The 17,706-nt window shown below is 37.5% G+C and overlaps 1 protein-coding gene across 2 annotated transcripts; it reads right to left on the bottom strand.

Moving 5' to 3' along the window:
- Window positions 1–1,810: 1,810 nt before the first annotated feature.
- calb2a (calbindin 2a) lies at window positions 1,811–12,598 on the bottom strand. 2 transcript variants are annotated; one of them, NM_001329261.1, is given in 12 exon segments: window positions 1,813–2,101; window positions 2,162–2,439; window positions 2,534–2,593; window positions 4,095–4,148; window positions 4,243–4,282; window positions 4,373–4,428; window positions 5,022–5,099; window positions 5,579–5,635; window positions 10,320–10,400; window positions 10,604–10,693; window positions 11,010–11,086; window positions 12,417–12,584. In NM_001329261.1, coding segments are annotated over 11 exon segments (807 nt in total). In that variant the 5' UTR covers window positions 12,511–12,584; the 3' UTR covers window positions 1,813–2,101; window positions 2,162–2,319.
- Window positions 12,599–17,706: the final 5,108 nt, after the last annotated feature.

Here is a 17,706-nt window from a genome sequence, read left to right on the forward strand (position 1 = left end):
ATTTGCTTTAAAGTTAGAGGACATTTTCATGTAATGGGATCAGTAGAAGCAACCACCTTCTTGTCTTTTCAAATACTTTGGTGAAATGCTCAAAGAGCTTGGCATTTGCAGCATATCTAATGCAGGAATCTGTGGATGGCAGTTGTTGCTGTTTGAAAGTAACATAATACAGGCATGGCATGTGGCAGAGTATTTGGAATCACATAACTGGTCACTGAACAAATACATTATTTCAAAGCTTTAAGCTGGATCACCACCAGTTTTGTGTTAAAAAAAGCATAACTGATGAAAAAAAAAAAAAAACGATCAACACAGCTATGAATAATGCAGAAAATCTGTAGACTGCATCCATAGTGGCAATTAGGAAAATACAGTAACACAAATGAAGTGGTACCACAAAGGAAATAGACTGACATAATTAACCACAAACGTAAGTGCCTGGAATTCAATAGACACTACTTGAACTAAGTTCTGTGGTCAGATGAGACAATAGAGGTTTTGGCAAACAAAAAACCTCAAGCCTAATCTCCATTTTTAGGTATAGTGGAGGATCTGTAATGTTGTGGGGCAGATACATAGCATCATGGACATAATGAAGTTCCAGGAGATTTTAAATTTAAATCTTATTGCCTCTGCCAAGAAGCTTCAACTGAATTGGGATTGGATATTCCAGCACATACAGTGCATCCAAATTCACATAAAAAGGTTCAGTGACCACAGAATCAAGCTTTTGACATGGCTTTCGCAGTCCCCTAACCTAAACCCCATTGATAACCTGTGAGGTAAACTGAAGAGGAGAGTCCAACGGAGAGTGCAAAGGACCTGGTAGAAGATCTAGAGATATTCTTTATTGAGAGGGTGGTCTCAAATTCCTTGCTTTGTATTCTCCAATTTCATTAAGTATTATAGGAAAAGACTAAAAGATGTTATGTTGGCAAAGAGAAGTTACACTAAATGAAAGAGCGTAAATAATTGTGACATGTGGTTTTGTTGACATTTTTGATAAGGATGTTTTCCAAATAAATTTACGCTGTAAAATATTTTACAGTAATTTACTGGCAACCTGGGTTGCCAATAAAGTATTATAGAATTTACAGTAAACAACTGTAAAGCACTATAATATCAACATAGTATAAACAAACTCATAACCCAATGCATCTGCTCAATGCAGGACAAAATTAAACTGAAAACTGTCTTACTCAAGGACCCAATCAAGGCAGTTTGGTGGTGCTGGGATTTGAACACATGACCTTCTTATCTGTGAATCAAAACCTTAACCACTTAGCCACCTCAAGTAGCTCAATTAGTTTGCATTGATTCAATGCAATCTTTTAGTGGAGTTAATGAAGTGGTAAAAGTAGCTGAATCAATAAAAGTTGCAGTGTTGGTGTGGTGTGTGGCCCAGTGGTTAAGGTTTTGAGTCACTGATCAGAGCACTGTGTGTTCAAGTCCCAGCACTTCCAAGGTCTCATGGTTGGACAAGACTCTTAACCTTCAGCTCTGTAGTAACAGGCCAAATAAGCAAGTGTATGGTGTTATTGGTATATTAGATATTAAGATATTATAGTACTTTACTGTAAACATGTTTTGATATGATAATTCCATTGTATTTTCAGTGTAAGATTAAACAAAATAAACACAAACAATTGTTCATAGCCCTTTAAAATCGTTGTTACCAAGGCTACCAGAAATTCTTGAGCTTGATTTCTTTCCCATTCTACTGTTATTAACCTCAATTCCAGTGAATTATATAACCCCTCTGAACAAAGAAACAAAGAATTAGGTAAATAAAAATGCCACATTCTTCACATAAGTCACCTAGTCTTTTATTAATTCTCTCAGTAACATCCTCTAACAGTATCAGCCAAAGAAAGAAAACAGCATAACCTCAAACGGTTGAAAATATAATAATAGTAATATAATCAAACCAAAGACAAAAAGGAACCCTGACAGAATACCAGGGGATGCAATTAAATAAATAAAAATATAGATAAATAAATAGACAGTTAAATTAATATATCATAGCATCATATGCTTGTTCATACTATTAATATATCAGTAAGATTCAATAAAATCCATTTGAAATTCATAAAAATTGAGCAGAGGGCAACACCATAGCTGGACAGTCTGTCCTCAAGCCAAAGGGATTTAGGTGGTGAGCCAGAAAATTAAAAATGATGAAATCTTTTTTGTGCTTTGTAGTGCACATTCATTCAAAACACACACAAAGAAAAGTGGTAGTGCCTGGCACATGCACATGGTTACAGTAGTCAGGCAGCAGAAAGAGAAATGTGATTCAGGGCTTCCAGCACAGTAAAATCACAGTACAATGGGCTCCCGGCACAGTACGATTTCCAGTTCTGTGCGGTACAGTTTACCCTGGTCTGACAAGGCCATGATGCTTTTTTTATAGCCGGCTAGGTCCTGGGTCTGAGCCTCCTAAAATCAAGAAAAGAAACACATTGAGCATTGTTAATTATAATTAATTTAATCAAATTACAACCATTTAAAGCTCTTGGTTGTCTTTTCTCACCTGATAGAGGTCCTTCAGGAGATAGTCCAACTCCATCTCATCAATGTAACCATTTCCATCCTTTAAAACACAGAAAGAGATAATACTGGGTTACCCCTGTCTATATTGCAGTTATATCAGGGAGTGTATTGGATTTACACAGATGATTGCTTTCCTATTTATCGATTCATAAGATTCTCTGCTTCACTGATTCACTGTCTATTCATTTGTAGAGTCCGGATGAGGTCATAACTCTAAAACGACACAGAGGAGAGGAGGTACTTTTTATTACTTTTGCATCCTTGGGCGAGTTGCTTTGCATGTGGCAGAACATTTTACATTTTTTCAAAGCTCAGTGAATCCTGTCCAGGCACTATGAGGTGTGTCAGTATTTGGTTGACCTGGTGTCCCTTCCTCTCATGCTATTATTTATTTACCCATGACTTCATTGTAGCAACTGCAAGTGCCTATGCTTCAGATGTGACTGCAGCAGACTGGACGCGGGCTATGAGATCAGGGAAATACACTGCAGTAATTTTAGACTGAAAGGCTCCATTTCATTTATGATTAAGCACTGTATTTGCCCTAGTTCTCAAAGCAAACATACTTTAAGAATGTCATGCAAAAGGATACCCTGTCAATGTCTAATTTTACTCTATAGTAGTTTTTACTTTTTAGATAATTTAAGAAAAATCATAACATTTGCTAAGTTGTCCATGTTTTCTACTGCTGGCTGGAGGGACTGGCCGACCAGACGAACAAAACATGCATAATAACCACAATAATGCTCAATTAAATATAAACGTACAAATTTAGAGAGTGCTGATGTAATTTGTTTTAGTTTTGGGAAGAAAGCTGTACATAAAACAGCATAGACTCTAAAACTAAGTAAATGTATACACCAAATACTTAACATTTATATCTATTATAATAACTTATAATTAACTTAATAACTGAATGCATTGATGAATTAATAAACGAATAATAAATAATAAAAGTTAAATAATATAAAATAAACTAACAATTCTTGCTTGAGAATTTTTGCACACCCTCTAGTGGTGCTTTTGGAACTGTCACCCAAAAAGCCATTGTTAGTCAAATGTTCAGATAGCAGCTGTGCATTTGTGGTCATTTACCTGCTCAGGTGAAGGGAAACAGCACTAGTCTGCATGCAAAATGGATTCACGAGAGTGAGGGAAATCAGATGTAAAAAAAAAAAAAAAGAGGTGGGAGAACTCACTCTGCTTCATTTGCTGAGCTAAACCAAACCGTCACCTGCAGGAGACTTTCAGCAACATTATTTTACTATTAAGCATTGTGTTTCTTTGTTTTGAGCAGATGCACTTCCAGTGAGCAACAGAAAACTGAAAAAAACTTTTTTTTCCCTTGAAATGGTCCAAAATGAAATAAATATTGTTGAGCAAAGTTAGAGAGTGACAGGCTCTCCTCTTGCATACTGTCTTAGAGCATGCTTGCTATGGGGACTGGGGCAGACACTTAATTATAAATAAAGTACAGTCCTTCGGTCTGAATCACAGGCGCTTGCATCTCATGTGTATTTTAGTGTAGAAATGCACACTACCTTGTCATAGTATGTGAATATGCTGTTGAACTGTTCAGTGGTCAGCTTGATGCCCTGCAACACAGTGCAAACAAAACAATATTTAGGCTACAATTCCATCTTTTAGAACTTTAGTACAAATTGTAAACATTGCTTATACCTAACTCACCTGGAATTTCAGTAAGAAATTTTCCTGAACTGGTAGAAGCCTTAAAATGTGAAGGAGAAACAGTCCATTACCACAATGTATTTGATGGAGAAAGTGCTATTTGATTAAAGTGGCGCAAGATGTTGCTCACCTTGCCATTTCAGAGAGCCCCAGTTTCCCGTCCCCATTCAGATCAAACATCCTGAGCTGAAAGTGAAAAAACTTGTCAAAATAATGGATCATTTTTATTAAATAACCACTATTTACATTTCTTGTTCAAGTCTTAACTGGTCTAACTCTTATTTGTTGCAAATGCACACAAACTGAGCATGAAAAATGTAATTAGTCAAACTATTATATTACATTTTATTCACTAATATAAACACACAGTTCTCTTCATAACAAAGGTGTAGTTCGCTAGTTTTCTCTAGTATTATATAAAGGTGTTAATGAGAACTGGGTTGTTTTACTGCATGCACATTAATTTGTCTGGTTGCCAACAGCTTGCCAAAGCATTACATAATCTAATGCACTTTATTCTTTTCCATTTTAGCCCCAGTCCCTTTTTCTTTCTAAATGGTAAATGGTCTTATATAGTGCCTTTTAACCTTAGTGGTACTACAAAGCGCTTTACACCGTTTCTCATTCACCCAATGTATCTGTTGGAGTCTTTAACAATTCAAATGCACATGCATGTGCACTAATTAAAGCCACCAAGCTATAATTCTGAGTAACAGATAGTTTGGCAGATGTTATTATTTTATTATAGCAGCATGAAGGTTTGCTGATGAGATACTTACGATTGTCTGCGTGTATTCCTGCAATTTCTGGTCCTCATAATGCCTGTTCACCTTTTTCAGGAGGTCTGAGAGAAAGTTCTAAAAGAAAGAAAAGGTACAGGTTACTGTACTGTAATAAAACTTCAGTCTATGTCTTATGTTTCACAAGGAGCCTGGTCCACTCAGGGAACAACTGAAACCCTTAAAAGTATCTCGTAGACAGTGTAACATTTGCACATTTATTATACTTATGGTCAAAATCAACTTCCTGCAGGTGATTATGACTTGGTTTGTACTTTATGAACCAGTGCAGAGCTTTGAATATTTCCTTTAACTGGCAGTTGCTACGGCCAACATGATTTGCATGCTTTCAATTTGCTTCTTCAGCAAAAAGGCTATAGCATTACACAGATCTTGCTCAGGTTAATGAGTATGACTCAAACTAGAACATTAACTCAGTTAACTGATATATGCTATACTACTGTATGCTACATTCTATTTAATGGCAAAATGGTTGGTGAAGAAAGTATAGTGTTTTATTTAAAAGAAATATAAATCCGAGTATATAAGTACCTTACCTTCAGTTCATTTGCTTCAATGAAGCCACTGCGGTCTGTGTCATACCTTCGCCAGGCCTACAGATTGACAAATATCCACAAAACAAGGTATTTAATTACAGTTAAATAAAGAGTAAATCATGATAACATTTGCCTGACCAGGATGAAGTTCTCAGTGAAAATGAATGAACGAATTACAACATTTGTTAGAAAGCTTGTTAAAATATTTTTTTTTAGTTCATTTCCCAGAAACCAGTCCCCATAGATACAATGCAAATACTAAATAATTAAAAAAAAATTTTTTTTGTCAAAATTGGAACTAATTAAAATATAAATGTCCTGACAAATTTCACTAAATTTAACTTTGGAAATGACTGTGATTTTATTACTGATAACATGTTCAAACGTAGTGGGTAATGTTGCTGCCTTATAGCTCATGGGTCAGCTTTTTCTAAACATAAGCTTTTTCTACTGTTTGTGTGGAGTTTTGTGTGTTCTTCTCATGTTTCACGTATGTTTCCTTCAGGTTCTCTAGTTTCCTCCCACCTGTGCAAACATGTCTGATAGGTGGACTGTTTACGCTAAATGTGTGTGTGCATGGTGCCCTGGGATTGACTTTGGGTGAATTCTCGCTCTTTCACCCAGTGTTCCCAGGATAGGCTCCAGATCCACACTTGACGAATATAAATTGGTTACTGAAGATGAATGATGAATGAACATGTTTAAAAAGATTACCAACAAGCAGAATACAATACTATATTAACGCTGTTAGACTTCTGATAAATTCTGTCAAGTTGTCAAGTTACTTGAGAAATATTAGATTTATGCTTAGTCTGAAAGAAAACAGCATATTAAGAATTACACATTTCTTTCTTTCCACAGCTTTACTTTATCACCTTCTAAAATCCAGTCAGAAAGCTTGAAGGAAGGTGGAAAGGATTAAGCATTGTTGGGAGCCATGAAACTTTCAATGTAGTAATCTTACTGGCTTTTTCATTTACTATCACCATATTCTACTCAGAGCAACTGTGAGAGCACAAAGAACATGAAATGAAGTTTGAATGCTTTAATCTAGCAACATTGGTTGATTCTAGCACAGGATCTTATCAAATATAGATGCTCTGTCCAGTGTCCTCATATACATGTGGAGACTTTCTTTGGCCCTTCCATAATGTATTACTCAGAAAATAGAAGTTTGTACCTCCTCATTCTATACCTCTTCATCTAGACCCACCCCCCACACCCACATAGAATTCCACTCCATCACCCCATGCACACATAAATTCACACCCACAGCCAATTTAGAGTAGCCAGTCCACCTACCAGCATCTTTTGGGGAGTGTGGAGGAAAACAGAAAACCATGGGCAGGACATATGGAAAATGTGAGAAACTCTGCACAGGCAGTAACCCAAGATAAGGATATAGTTTGCCAACTACAGAGTGATTAAAATGCTAATTTTTCTCCTTTATATCACCCTTTCATCAGCTTTGCATAATATAATGGCTAGAAAGGTAAGCACCAAACCTTAATCAATCATTTAAAAGAAAAAAAATATATTTAGAAGTTTGCATCTCTGTCTTGTGGCTGATTTTTTTCCTCGATGGTGAGAATAGGCCAAATTGTGGAATATTACAGTCAGAGGAATAAATTATCAGGTACAGTATATAATTCTCTATATAAAATGCAGAATCTTGGTGCTATTCTTATGACATATTCATAAAAATATTGTTAATATGCTAAGCACAGAAAAATTACACAAATTGTTTATTTGTGGAAAGCTGAGAAAAGCATACTCATGGAATACTAGTTCTACTTTTTTTCATTCCAGACCACCAAGACAGTTTTCTTTGGAACTATTCTTGTTCACTCATGTCCTTAGCAAAGTCATCACTCTGTGACCATGAATCCATGTGGGTAGCCCATGTGGGTCTAAAAGAAAAGAAACTAAAACTTTACTACTGTATAGACTGTGTTGATCTGCTAATGGGTCTGTATTGTCATACAGAGACAGACACTGTGGTACTTTCAGTCTCATTCTCTAAGAGGCCTCTTGAGGCCCATTTTGGCATAGTGCTGGAAATGACCATAATTACAGGTGCAATGGTTACTGAAATCCTATAGACAACATTGAACAAGCAATGGGACTGCCACTCCTTTGGCCGTAGATGCAGCAGATCACTGTACAGTAATTGTTGACATAGTGAAGGAAAATTGGCTGGCTCAAGTACCATTGCCAGAAGCCTTGTATAAACACGCCACCTGCTACAATTACCTGGCAGATCTCTGTCGCACAAGCCTAGGAGGTACTAGATCATCATCTCCTTTTGTCTGCAACAAACTGGACATTTTGAGGCAGCAGGCTACCTTTACTTTACCACTAAAGTTGAAATTCTTGAGCCTGTTCAGTGAATCAAGTTAATTGATTTTGTTCAGTCAAATGATTTGTTCAGTTACACAGTTTGCCCAAATGTGCAGCCTGATCATGCAGCCAACACATCCTGAAATGCTAAAAATCTACAGCTTGGAGTGAATGAGCTGAGCCATACTTGAACTCAGTCTCCAATACAGATTTGTTCATCTTATTGACTCACTCAGAAGACAGAGTTATTCATCACACTGTTCCTGGAAACTTGGTTTCAGAAACTTCAATAGCAGATGGATGGAGTTAAGCATAATACAGTGCAAGCCATGTTGGTGCTGCTCCGCAACCAAGAACAACTAAAACTGATTAGTGTCAGATCAGAGCAGGACCACGCTTCCTGGGCATGATTGATCAAAAAGTTGAGATGTATCATATCTAAAAAGAGCTTAATTCTCAGAAGTTGAGTCACTCAACTTAGAGCCTGTCAGCCATATCACAAAGGCAGGTGTTACTAGCAGACTGCATGACCATGAGGCATTGGTCTAGTACTCGTTTTTCACTGCTAAGAAATGATAAATCAAATGCATCTGAAAAACCCTGAAGGTAAAAGAAAGGTATAAATCAGTCTCAACATCAACATCTATGTATTAACTTATATTATTTAAATCTGTGTTGCTACTACTGCAACATTTTCAGGAACCCCTAATGGTTCACATATATTCATGTTGGATCAGCAAATTTTGACGAATTTGCAAGTGTGAAGTTCAGCTAAGGTTAAAAAAACACCTGCAGAAAAGTGTAAAAGTTTGACAGACAATTCACAGACAACAGACAGACAACTCACTGTCTAGTGAGGTTCAAGGACGTCACAGAGAAAAAGGCTTTGGGCCAGGATCGGCCAAATCTACCGCTTTATGAATTTCCACCTCTACCACTTCTGTGGCTGAGGGTTCAGCACATTTGCCAGACTATGTAACCAGTGTGTTGATAGGCCCATTGTGCCCAGACCACTGTTATGCTAGTTAATATTACTGACAAGCTATTTGTGCCCACTACCCTTTAGACCAGCCTATGGTATAGACAAACGGGCCACTTTGGCACAGTAGACGATACATCTGGAAATTATGCGTCTGACCCCTGCGAGTCACCCCAGTATACTGACACCCAAAGGGTCAACCACTTGCTGCATCTACACATCATTTGTATGCAGACTATGTGAGAAATACTGGGCATAAATGCCTTATCTTTCACAGTAGCAATGTTTTGGAGCTTCGAATAAAAGTGTCTGTTTCTGGGTGTACGCTAAAATTGTTCATGACAGCAATATGTACACAGAAGGGAACAGACTGATGAAGTACACTTGGAGTACAAAGACTAGTAAAAACTTTCCTTAGAGGTGTGGAATATCTCCATAACTTGCCATATGAACCAATGGGAATTGCAGATCTAAGGTGGCTTTTAATTAAGACAGCTTTTTACTTGCCATTACTACAGCTGGATGAGTAGGCAAAGTGCAGGGGTAACTGGCCAGCACACAGAGTCTGCAACAAGGACCGGAGTTCAAACATGTCATACTGTTTCAAACCCAGCGTTCATGGCAAAGATATTGATACAGTTGTATATCAATAAACTTAAAACTACTTTCGTAGATAAGAATGTGACCAGGCCAGCCCTTTATCCAGTGAGGGATTTCTATCCTCCAAAGAGCACAATATCAGCACATTGATTAATTTTCACCCACAATAGGGAGTAGTATCAGAATGTTGACTGATTCTTATCCTCAATACAGAACACCATGAGCACTCAATATTTTCATCCTCAATAACCTAAACACATTGAGTGATTCTCTAAAGTTTAGTGATTTGAGGCTCCATCAGGACATGTTTGATAGAACTTTGATACACGACCTACACTAGTTCTGCATGAAACTGTACTTATGCTCCTCTACTAACTGGTAGAACGGCAGTTGCATACTTAAAATTCCATTGCCTGGTTTAGATTGTTTTAAATGTGATAAAACTTATCCATATTGGACTGTAAATGTTATTAGGTCCTTGCAAAAAGAGAAAGAAAAGATTATGTAATATATCTGACTGTATGCTTGTGCTATGCACCTTTACTAGTGCATGGCTGCTGTAGCTCAGGTTTTTGTTCTAACCGGTACATTTTGGCCTTCAACTGATTATCAGGTCAACTGGTTGATGGGAATGGAGCCATACCAACCTTTAGTGGAAAGAACTTGAAAACCCCTGCTTATAACATACTTATATGAAGTATGTTTTTTAGCATCATAACAATTCAGTGAGTGAAATACAGTACAAAAGAAGATCAATTCAACCATTTATGTGAATAAGCAAAACTGCTAAAATCTACTGTGGAAATCTGTATGTTCCCTTACCGCCATAAACTCAGAGCTGGAGCCCAAAAACTGTCTGAAGCAAAGCAGGAAGTTCTCTTCTGTTGGCAGAATCTGGGCCAGCTATGACATGGATAACATGAGAATGAATGTTTCTAAAATCCAAAGTGTGAAAAATAAAGCGACATTGAATTACTCTCATTTTACAGCATTGAAAACAGCCGGGTTGGATCTAAATATCTGCTGTTTCCAAGGTCATTTGGAGTCTGACCTCATCAAGTGCACTAGCGACAGACTGAATTTTTTGGAACAATGCAATTTCTTACCTCTGACAGCTCAATCCTCCCATCATTGTTCTTGTCGAATTTCTGCATGAACTCTGTCATCTTGTCTCTGAAAGATGCATTTGAGGGGTCCTGAAACAGACAAGCATGCCAAGTGGTCTTTGGTCCAGAGCTAGCCTTAGATCTCAGCTAACGCCAATTACTTTTGTTCACATTACTCATGTCAGAGAAATGCCACGTAATGCCACATCAAGTAAGAAGTCTGTTTACTGCTAATGAGGATAAGCAGCCCCTCCACCTGCCCCAATCCAATCTGTTTACTTGCATATTGACTACATTACTACAGTACAGATCCTATTTTTGTCTCTGCTAGATTTGTTTTACTTTGACAGATTTCATATTCAAATTTCACTATTCAAAGTCATTTTCTTTTTCCTTGTTTACTTACCACACCTGCTCCTTTCCGTGCAATCTCCAACTGAGTGATGAAGTTTTCAAGCTCCTTGCCCTCAATGTAGCCATTACCTGTAGGTGAGATCCACATTAAATCAGCATTTAGGATTTAGATTACAGGATTACCCAACATGAAATTTGCATTAAATTGTTGATTTGTCTGGATGATGTCTTATATACAAAGCTTGTTAAGAATTTTTGGCTGACACCAAAATCAGAGCAGCTAGCCTAATTAAAATCTCTTGACAGCTGTTCTCCCAATCAGGCTTTGAACATCTCTTTCTGATTTTGGAATAATTAAAGGCCTTGCTTTAGGGGGCCTTTTAAGTTCCATCTATTACAAAAAAAAACAGAAAGATGATGCTTAAGACAGCTATACAAAAATTCTAATTCAGTTTCTGCTAATACATAAAATATTATCATGTGTAGTGTATGCACAAGTGTGTGTGTGTGTGTGTGTGTGTGTGTGTGTGTGTGTGTGTGCTTCACTTCAAACTCTAGAGATTGTCAGTTAATTTGTCAGCAGACACCAGTGACATTTGCAGACAGATGAAAATTGATCTCTCAAGGGGAAACGCTGCCTCTCTGGTATTTACAATAAGCATAAAACAATAAGACGGCATTTCAGCATGCATCCACATTTCAACATGATGAAAAGTCAATTAAAACTGTATCAGTTCTGGCATCACAGCCCCGTGACAGCAACCTTGATTATGCAGTCAGTGTTCATACCTGGCTCAGAGTCTATAGCTTATTGTAATGAATGAGACCACACACACTTTACAGTGGTATACACAGGAAAGGTTGTTAGTGTTATTCTATTCGGAAATGATTCATTTGTTGCAATACATCTGTTTTGTAATTATAACAATTCATTATCCATTGAATGTTATCGGTTGACTTATCAGTTAACATGCAAGTTTTAATTCAAAACCAGGGTTTTTTATTTGCTCTAATTTTGTTGACCATAAACAATATTTAAATGGTCTAATAAATTCACATAGGCTTAATAAAAATAATTAGTGTTAAATAATCACACCTAGCATATATTTGATAAATGGAACTAGCCAACAATAACAAGGAAATACCCAGAAGATAAGGTTAAAGAGTTTTTTTGTGTTAGTTTTAATAGCAAACACAAGCACAACGTATCTCTGGATAAATCACAGAAATTCAATACTCTGCTCGGGAACATACCTGCGTGTTCCTGTTTTCTTTCCTCACATAACACCCTTTCAACCCTTTCTCCTCAACAAACTTTTCTTTAATTAGGTTACGCATTTCAGATCATTGCTCTTCTCATGTCAAAGCTCACGTAGCATTTTTTTTCTCAGTTAAATACCCTCCCGAGCATCTTTTCTCAGCTCGGATGAAAGTCTCCACGAACTCACATTGCACTTACCGTCGGCATCAAAATGCTTCCAGATGTCGAGGAACTGGGATGCCGTCAGTTCCGCCAAGTGAAGATAAGGAGGCTGTGCAGATTGATTTGCCATGTTTTTTTCCCCTGCTGCTCACAAAAAAAGAACAAATCCCTGGCGAACTTCTACTTCGTCCAACAGTGACTGTAGTTATCCCCCACCCCGCACCGGCCGCAGCTTTTAAATGAGCGCTAAAGACTGCTGTGCCTCCGCGGGCGGCCGGGTGGCGCAGTTTCCCTCATCACCGCTAACGCTGATGCTCCCATAACACTCTGGGCTGCACAATTACACACTGAATACATTACCCTAGTGTATCATACTGGGCTAAATGTTGATACATTATGTTAGTCGCGATTGATATGGCATATAGAGCCTATATAAATAATTTTAAGCATGGTTCTTTGGAAGGAATGTGAAGATTCTATCTATCTATCTATCTATCTATCTATCTATCTATCTATCTATCTATCTATCTATCTATCTCTGTGCGTGTAATTATCTGAGATTCCTCACATTACTTCCACTTATATTTCCTTTTCTTGTAGGCAATTTCCTTGTGTCCCAGATCTGATTATCTCCACATCTTTTCACTTGTATGTAAATCCCACCCCACAGGGACACAGGGATTTATGGACAGGAAAAAGAATTCTCCTGGATCAGTGTTGACACTTTTATTTTTATTATGCTTATTTATTTATTTATTTATTTATGTATTTATTTATTTATTTATTTATTTATTTATTTATTTATTTATTTATTTATTAAAAGTACTATTAAAGTATGGATCATTGCTATTGCATGTGGCTCTATGAACCACATGGGGTTCATTTCTTGCCGCTGCCCTGTGTGTGCGGAGTTTGCATGTTCTCCCCGTGCTGTTGGGGTTTCCTCTGGGTAATCTGATTTCCTTCCCCAGACCAAAGACATGTATAGTAGGCTGATTGGCATGTCCAAAGCATCCATAGTGTATGAGTGTGTGTGTGTGAATGTGGAAAGTATTTCCAGAAGAGTGGAGGTTAATATAACAGCAAAGGGGGGCTAAATCTGGAATGGGATGATCAACAAGCATATATGGTGTGATTGTAAGATGTTCACAAACTTTAGGCCACATATTTAAGTAGATGAGTGTTTTGACCATATGAGTACCTTATGAGGTGTTTACAGTTATGATAAGAAAAGCATCAGTCTCTGTGGAGTCTGCAGCATCAGGGGCTAATTATTCCTTTGCTCTCATGCATGTAGATTACAATACCTTCCCTGAAACACAGCCTTAGTGGCACGGAGCATATCATGGGAGAAGTACCCCAAAGCTCTTCTACCACAGGGACTGTGACAGCTCAGTAGTAATTACAGAGTGCATGTTGCTGAAAGAGGGCTAAGAAATGGCACATGTGTAGCTTCAAAAGTTTTAAGGCCAATTACAAACATTTCCCTGGACTGACTCAAGCAAGGCCAGATTAATTACGCATTTCGCAAGCCTTTTCTTGGGAGGATCTGCTTCATGGTCACAATGTTAAGTTGACATGAATCTGGATTCTAAGCCTTTGATCAGGGCAAATATGAGGTTTTTAAATTTTTTTATTTTTTATTATTATTATTATTTTTTTTAGGTGTTTTACACCCGTAAATAATCATCCTCAATAACTCTGCAATTGATTTTGTGTGCTAGGTCTACTGGGGTATGTACAGTGAGTTAGCTTTCGTTCTACCACTCTGCATGATATTTTTAGAAGGCACGCATACTCACAGTAGTTATAAACATCACAATATTAATGTTTTGTTGATATTGTTTTGACCCAGGTAATACTGTTTACTACTTAAAGGAGTCAAGTTCCTCACTCCTTCATATCAATCGTATGCAGTCCTAGAGTAGTGTCTTCCATCCTAAATTTACATTGTAAAATTGCCTCCAAGAGAAGCTCAAGGAACCTTATGGTCGACTCAAAGTGAAGAGAGCTTAAAAGTTTGCATACAGGTTAGGTGTAGATACGAGCTTTATCTTGGTAATTTAGACTTAGCTGAGTATGTGGCACTCCTGTACTACAATGGCATTTATGAGGTTTTGCTTGGAAATAAGTAATGACTGGTTAGAATTGGTTGTGTGAAATATTGCATGACGGTTTCAGATAATTAGGTTATTGTGTATGCAACAAACCCAACAATTTACAATTTTCATTTATTATTTGGTCATTATCAAAAACTGCACTACTCCTCATATAAAACACCAGCCACTTTGCATAAATAATACAGAATTATTATGCATTTCATCTGACATTCTTAAAATGGAGCTACCAGGAAGTAAATTCATCCCTAGCTGTTACAGCACATATCCGAGCTGTTCAGAGGGGGACTCTGCAGAAACGTCTTGGTTGCTGTGTTGTGCACTACTAGTGAATGGTTCAGAGTGCTGCAGTCTTTCAGAGACCAGCTGCCTGCTGAATTATGCAGGTGTGTGAGCATGGGAGGGAATCAGCAGGAAGTACAGGGAAACCACTTCTCATTTCAGATGGTATCAAATAGGCATGTTCTGTAGTATTCCGGATGTCTTCTGCTTTTACCTGTTCTCTTCTAAAATACACTGACACATCAAGCTATCATTTCATGTGCCTTCCTTTTGGAAAACCACTGATTTAAAAAAAAAAACCAAACAAACAAAAAACAACAACAACAACAAAACCAACAACACTATTTTAAGGTATGTGGTTACCTGAGCTGTGTCCTGCATGAACCAGATCTGTATGCATGCATGATCTGCATGTGTTTCATTTCTTGACATTACAGCACAATTTGTGACACTTCAAAATAACAAATTAATTACATTTTTTTAAAAAAACATTTGTTTATGGAAACTGTATAACTTAATGTAATGTAAAGTTTGGACATGTTGTAACTCTATAAAAAACAACAACATGAGAGCCCACCCACTTTCATACACACTTGGAATTAGTATTCATTATTAAGGGTTAGGTAGTTAATCTTAAATGTATTTTTCAAGGAGCAAAACGGATGAGGTTTAGACCACCATACTCGCCAACATATTTTTAAAACATCATGTTATGTTATGACACAAGTTCATATTGCAGGGTTTGCATTTGTTCATTATAACTGAGGCCACTTAAATTTCATAACATATCTTTTGTGTGCTTGCACAAAGAATTGTCTCAAGCCGTAAACTGTTAGGTTCAGATAGGGCAGCATCATCTGTGTGGTACAACTCCAGTAAGGGACATGAATCTGGAAACCTCAATGTACCTGAAAGACCCATATTTTCACATCTGCAGAACAAAAAATAACCCTGTGAAAAACAGTGGTAGTGAAATAAATTTAGAAATCAGAAATAGTGACTGATTAATGTGTGCCTGCTGAGGAGGTTAGACAATCCTTAGAGTTGTTAGACAATACTTTAGTAATGCACACTACACACATAGGCTGATACACAAATCTGTCTGTCGAGCATGCACACACACACACACACACACACACACACACACACACACACACACACACACACACACACACACACACACACACACACACATCACTGGAATCAATTTTTAGATCAAGGAAACAGCTCTTTTGCTCTCCTCCTCTGCAGACAACACACTGCTTCAATTTACACTCCCTACACCTAGGCCATTATTTTTTTCTTTTTCATCTTGTACTAATCCAATCCTTGCTACTGATAAAGGCAGTTTACTCCCTGCTTGTGCTTTGAACAGGCAGGACAAGAAGAATGAGAAAAGGAAGAGACAGCCCAAGGGACAAAGTTACATTAGGCATCAAAAAACTTCACAGGAAAATCCTTGTATCCTGCATAGCCTACTAGCCTGTGACTCAAATACTCTGAAGGACGAAATTAAATCCCCTATCTTTTCTTGAGTAAGTTGAAGTAACTTATCTAGATTGCAAAACACAGATAGATAGTAATATAATTGTAGATTAATATGGGATTCAGGAGATAAATTAACTTGACACCAACAGCATCGACAGGCATACCTTTGTCACCAACAAGTCTAGTTCTCCTTGTTAATAATTTGTATGCCTCAAAAACCATTAAAATTCATTCCATACATTTGACCCTGTTTGGATCAATTAAAAAGTCAAATCAGTTCATCTGCTGGTTACAATGATAATTCCATATAAATCCTACAATATGCAACCAACTGATCTTGAGATAATAAGCCAATGAGAATCAGGCGGACTCACAGCCAGTCAGCCTGATGGACAGACTGACATGGAAAACATGGAAAGAAATAACCAGAAATGTGGATACATTGCAGGGGTCAATGTCTTACTTACATCTCCCAAGGTGATGTATCTCATTCTAAAATGATAATCCATTTGCCCTTGTCTTCTCAATAAACTCAGAGTTGATCGATTTCACAGTCACAAAAGTAGCCAAGGAAATAGACTGTGACATGCCTGCTGAACATTGACTTTCTACATTCTTCAACTCACCCTAGTGATGCCCAGCCAAGAGGTATGCAAAGGGGCTGCCAGATGGGCTATTGACTCACTGTCCCTCACTCATCATATTAAATTACTGTCACTTTCAGAACACACTGACTGGCATTTTTGTCTTGTTGATATCAGATAACTGCTCATTGCAAAACCGTTCTTCCTGACTGTTAATTGATTTGTAGCTGCCTGACTGAAAAACAAGATTAGCACCATGTTTCAGAGAATTTCAAGGAAATTTCTTAACACACATCTGAAATGATAGCAGATATCTGTCAGAAATGTTTGATAACAATATATGATTTAAGACAAAAAGCTAACATTATTGGACTGAAATTCCAACCTACATAAAGCATAAATAACAATGGAGATGAACTCATCAAATGGGTGTCTGTTGGGAGCAGAAGTCCACATTTTATCCTGGACATCCAGTATGACCATTTTCTTGCGGAGACCTAAGGAGCTTTGATGTGCTTGTTGAAAAACCTCCCAATATTGCTAGAACTACTGTGGATTAGGCACACTGACAACATACATTTTAAATAAATTGTACCAGACTCACTGTGACATCAAATGAATAGCATAAATCTGTCTACCTCATCTCATCATGCTATTACCAATAAGAATCCTTGAGAGAGATACTACTGAGATACCACTCTCCCACTTTCAGGGTCACAGCCCCTAATGCTGCTATGACCACCACCTTGGACTTCACCTTCCTCATCTGCTCCAGTCGTTTCTTCAGCCCCTGGTACTTGGGTCTTTTGGTACTTGATCTTCTCATGGTCCTTCTCTAATATATGTGTATATATA

This window comes from Ictalurus punctatus, chromosome 4 (assembly GCF_001660625.3).
Source record: "Ictalurus punctatus breed USDA103 chromosome 4, Coco_2.0, whole genome shotgun sequence".
Lineage (NCBI taxonomy): Eukaryota > Metazoa > Chordata > Actinopteri > Siluriformes > Ictaluridae > Ictalurus > Ictalurus punctatus.

Bases quoted from the DNA above. Each gene is read 5' to 3' on its own strand.
- calb2a (XM_017466800.2), bottom strand. From the start codon at position 12,510: ATGGCAAATCAATCTGCACAGCCTCCTTATCTTCACTTGGCGGAACTG. The intron at 11,087-12,416 runs GTAAGTGCAATG...TCTCACCTACAG, and splicing joins GAAGCATTTTGATGCCGACG to GTAATGGCTACATTGAGGGC. The intron at 10,401-10,603 runs GTAAGAAATTGC...TCCATGTCATAG, and splicing joins GGAGGATTGAGCTGTCAGAG to CTGGCCCAGATTCTGCCAAC.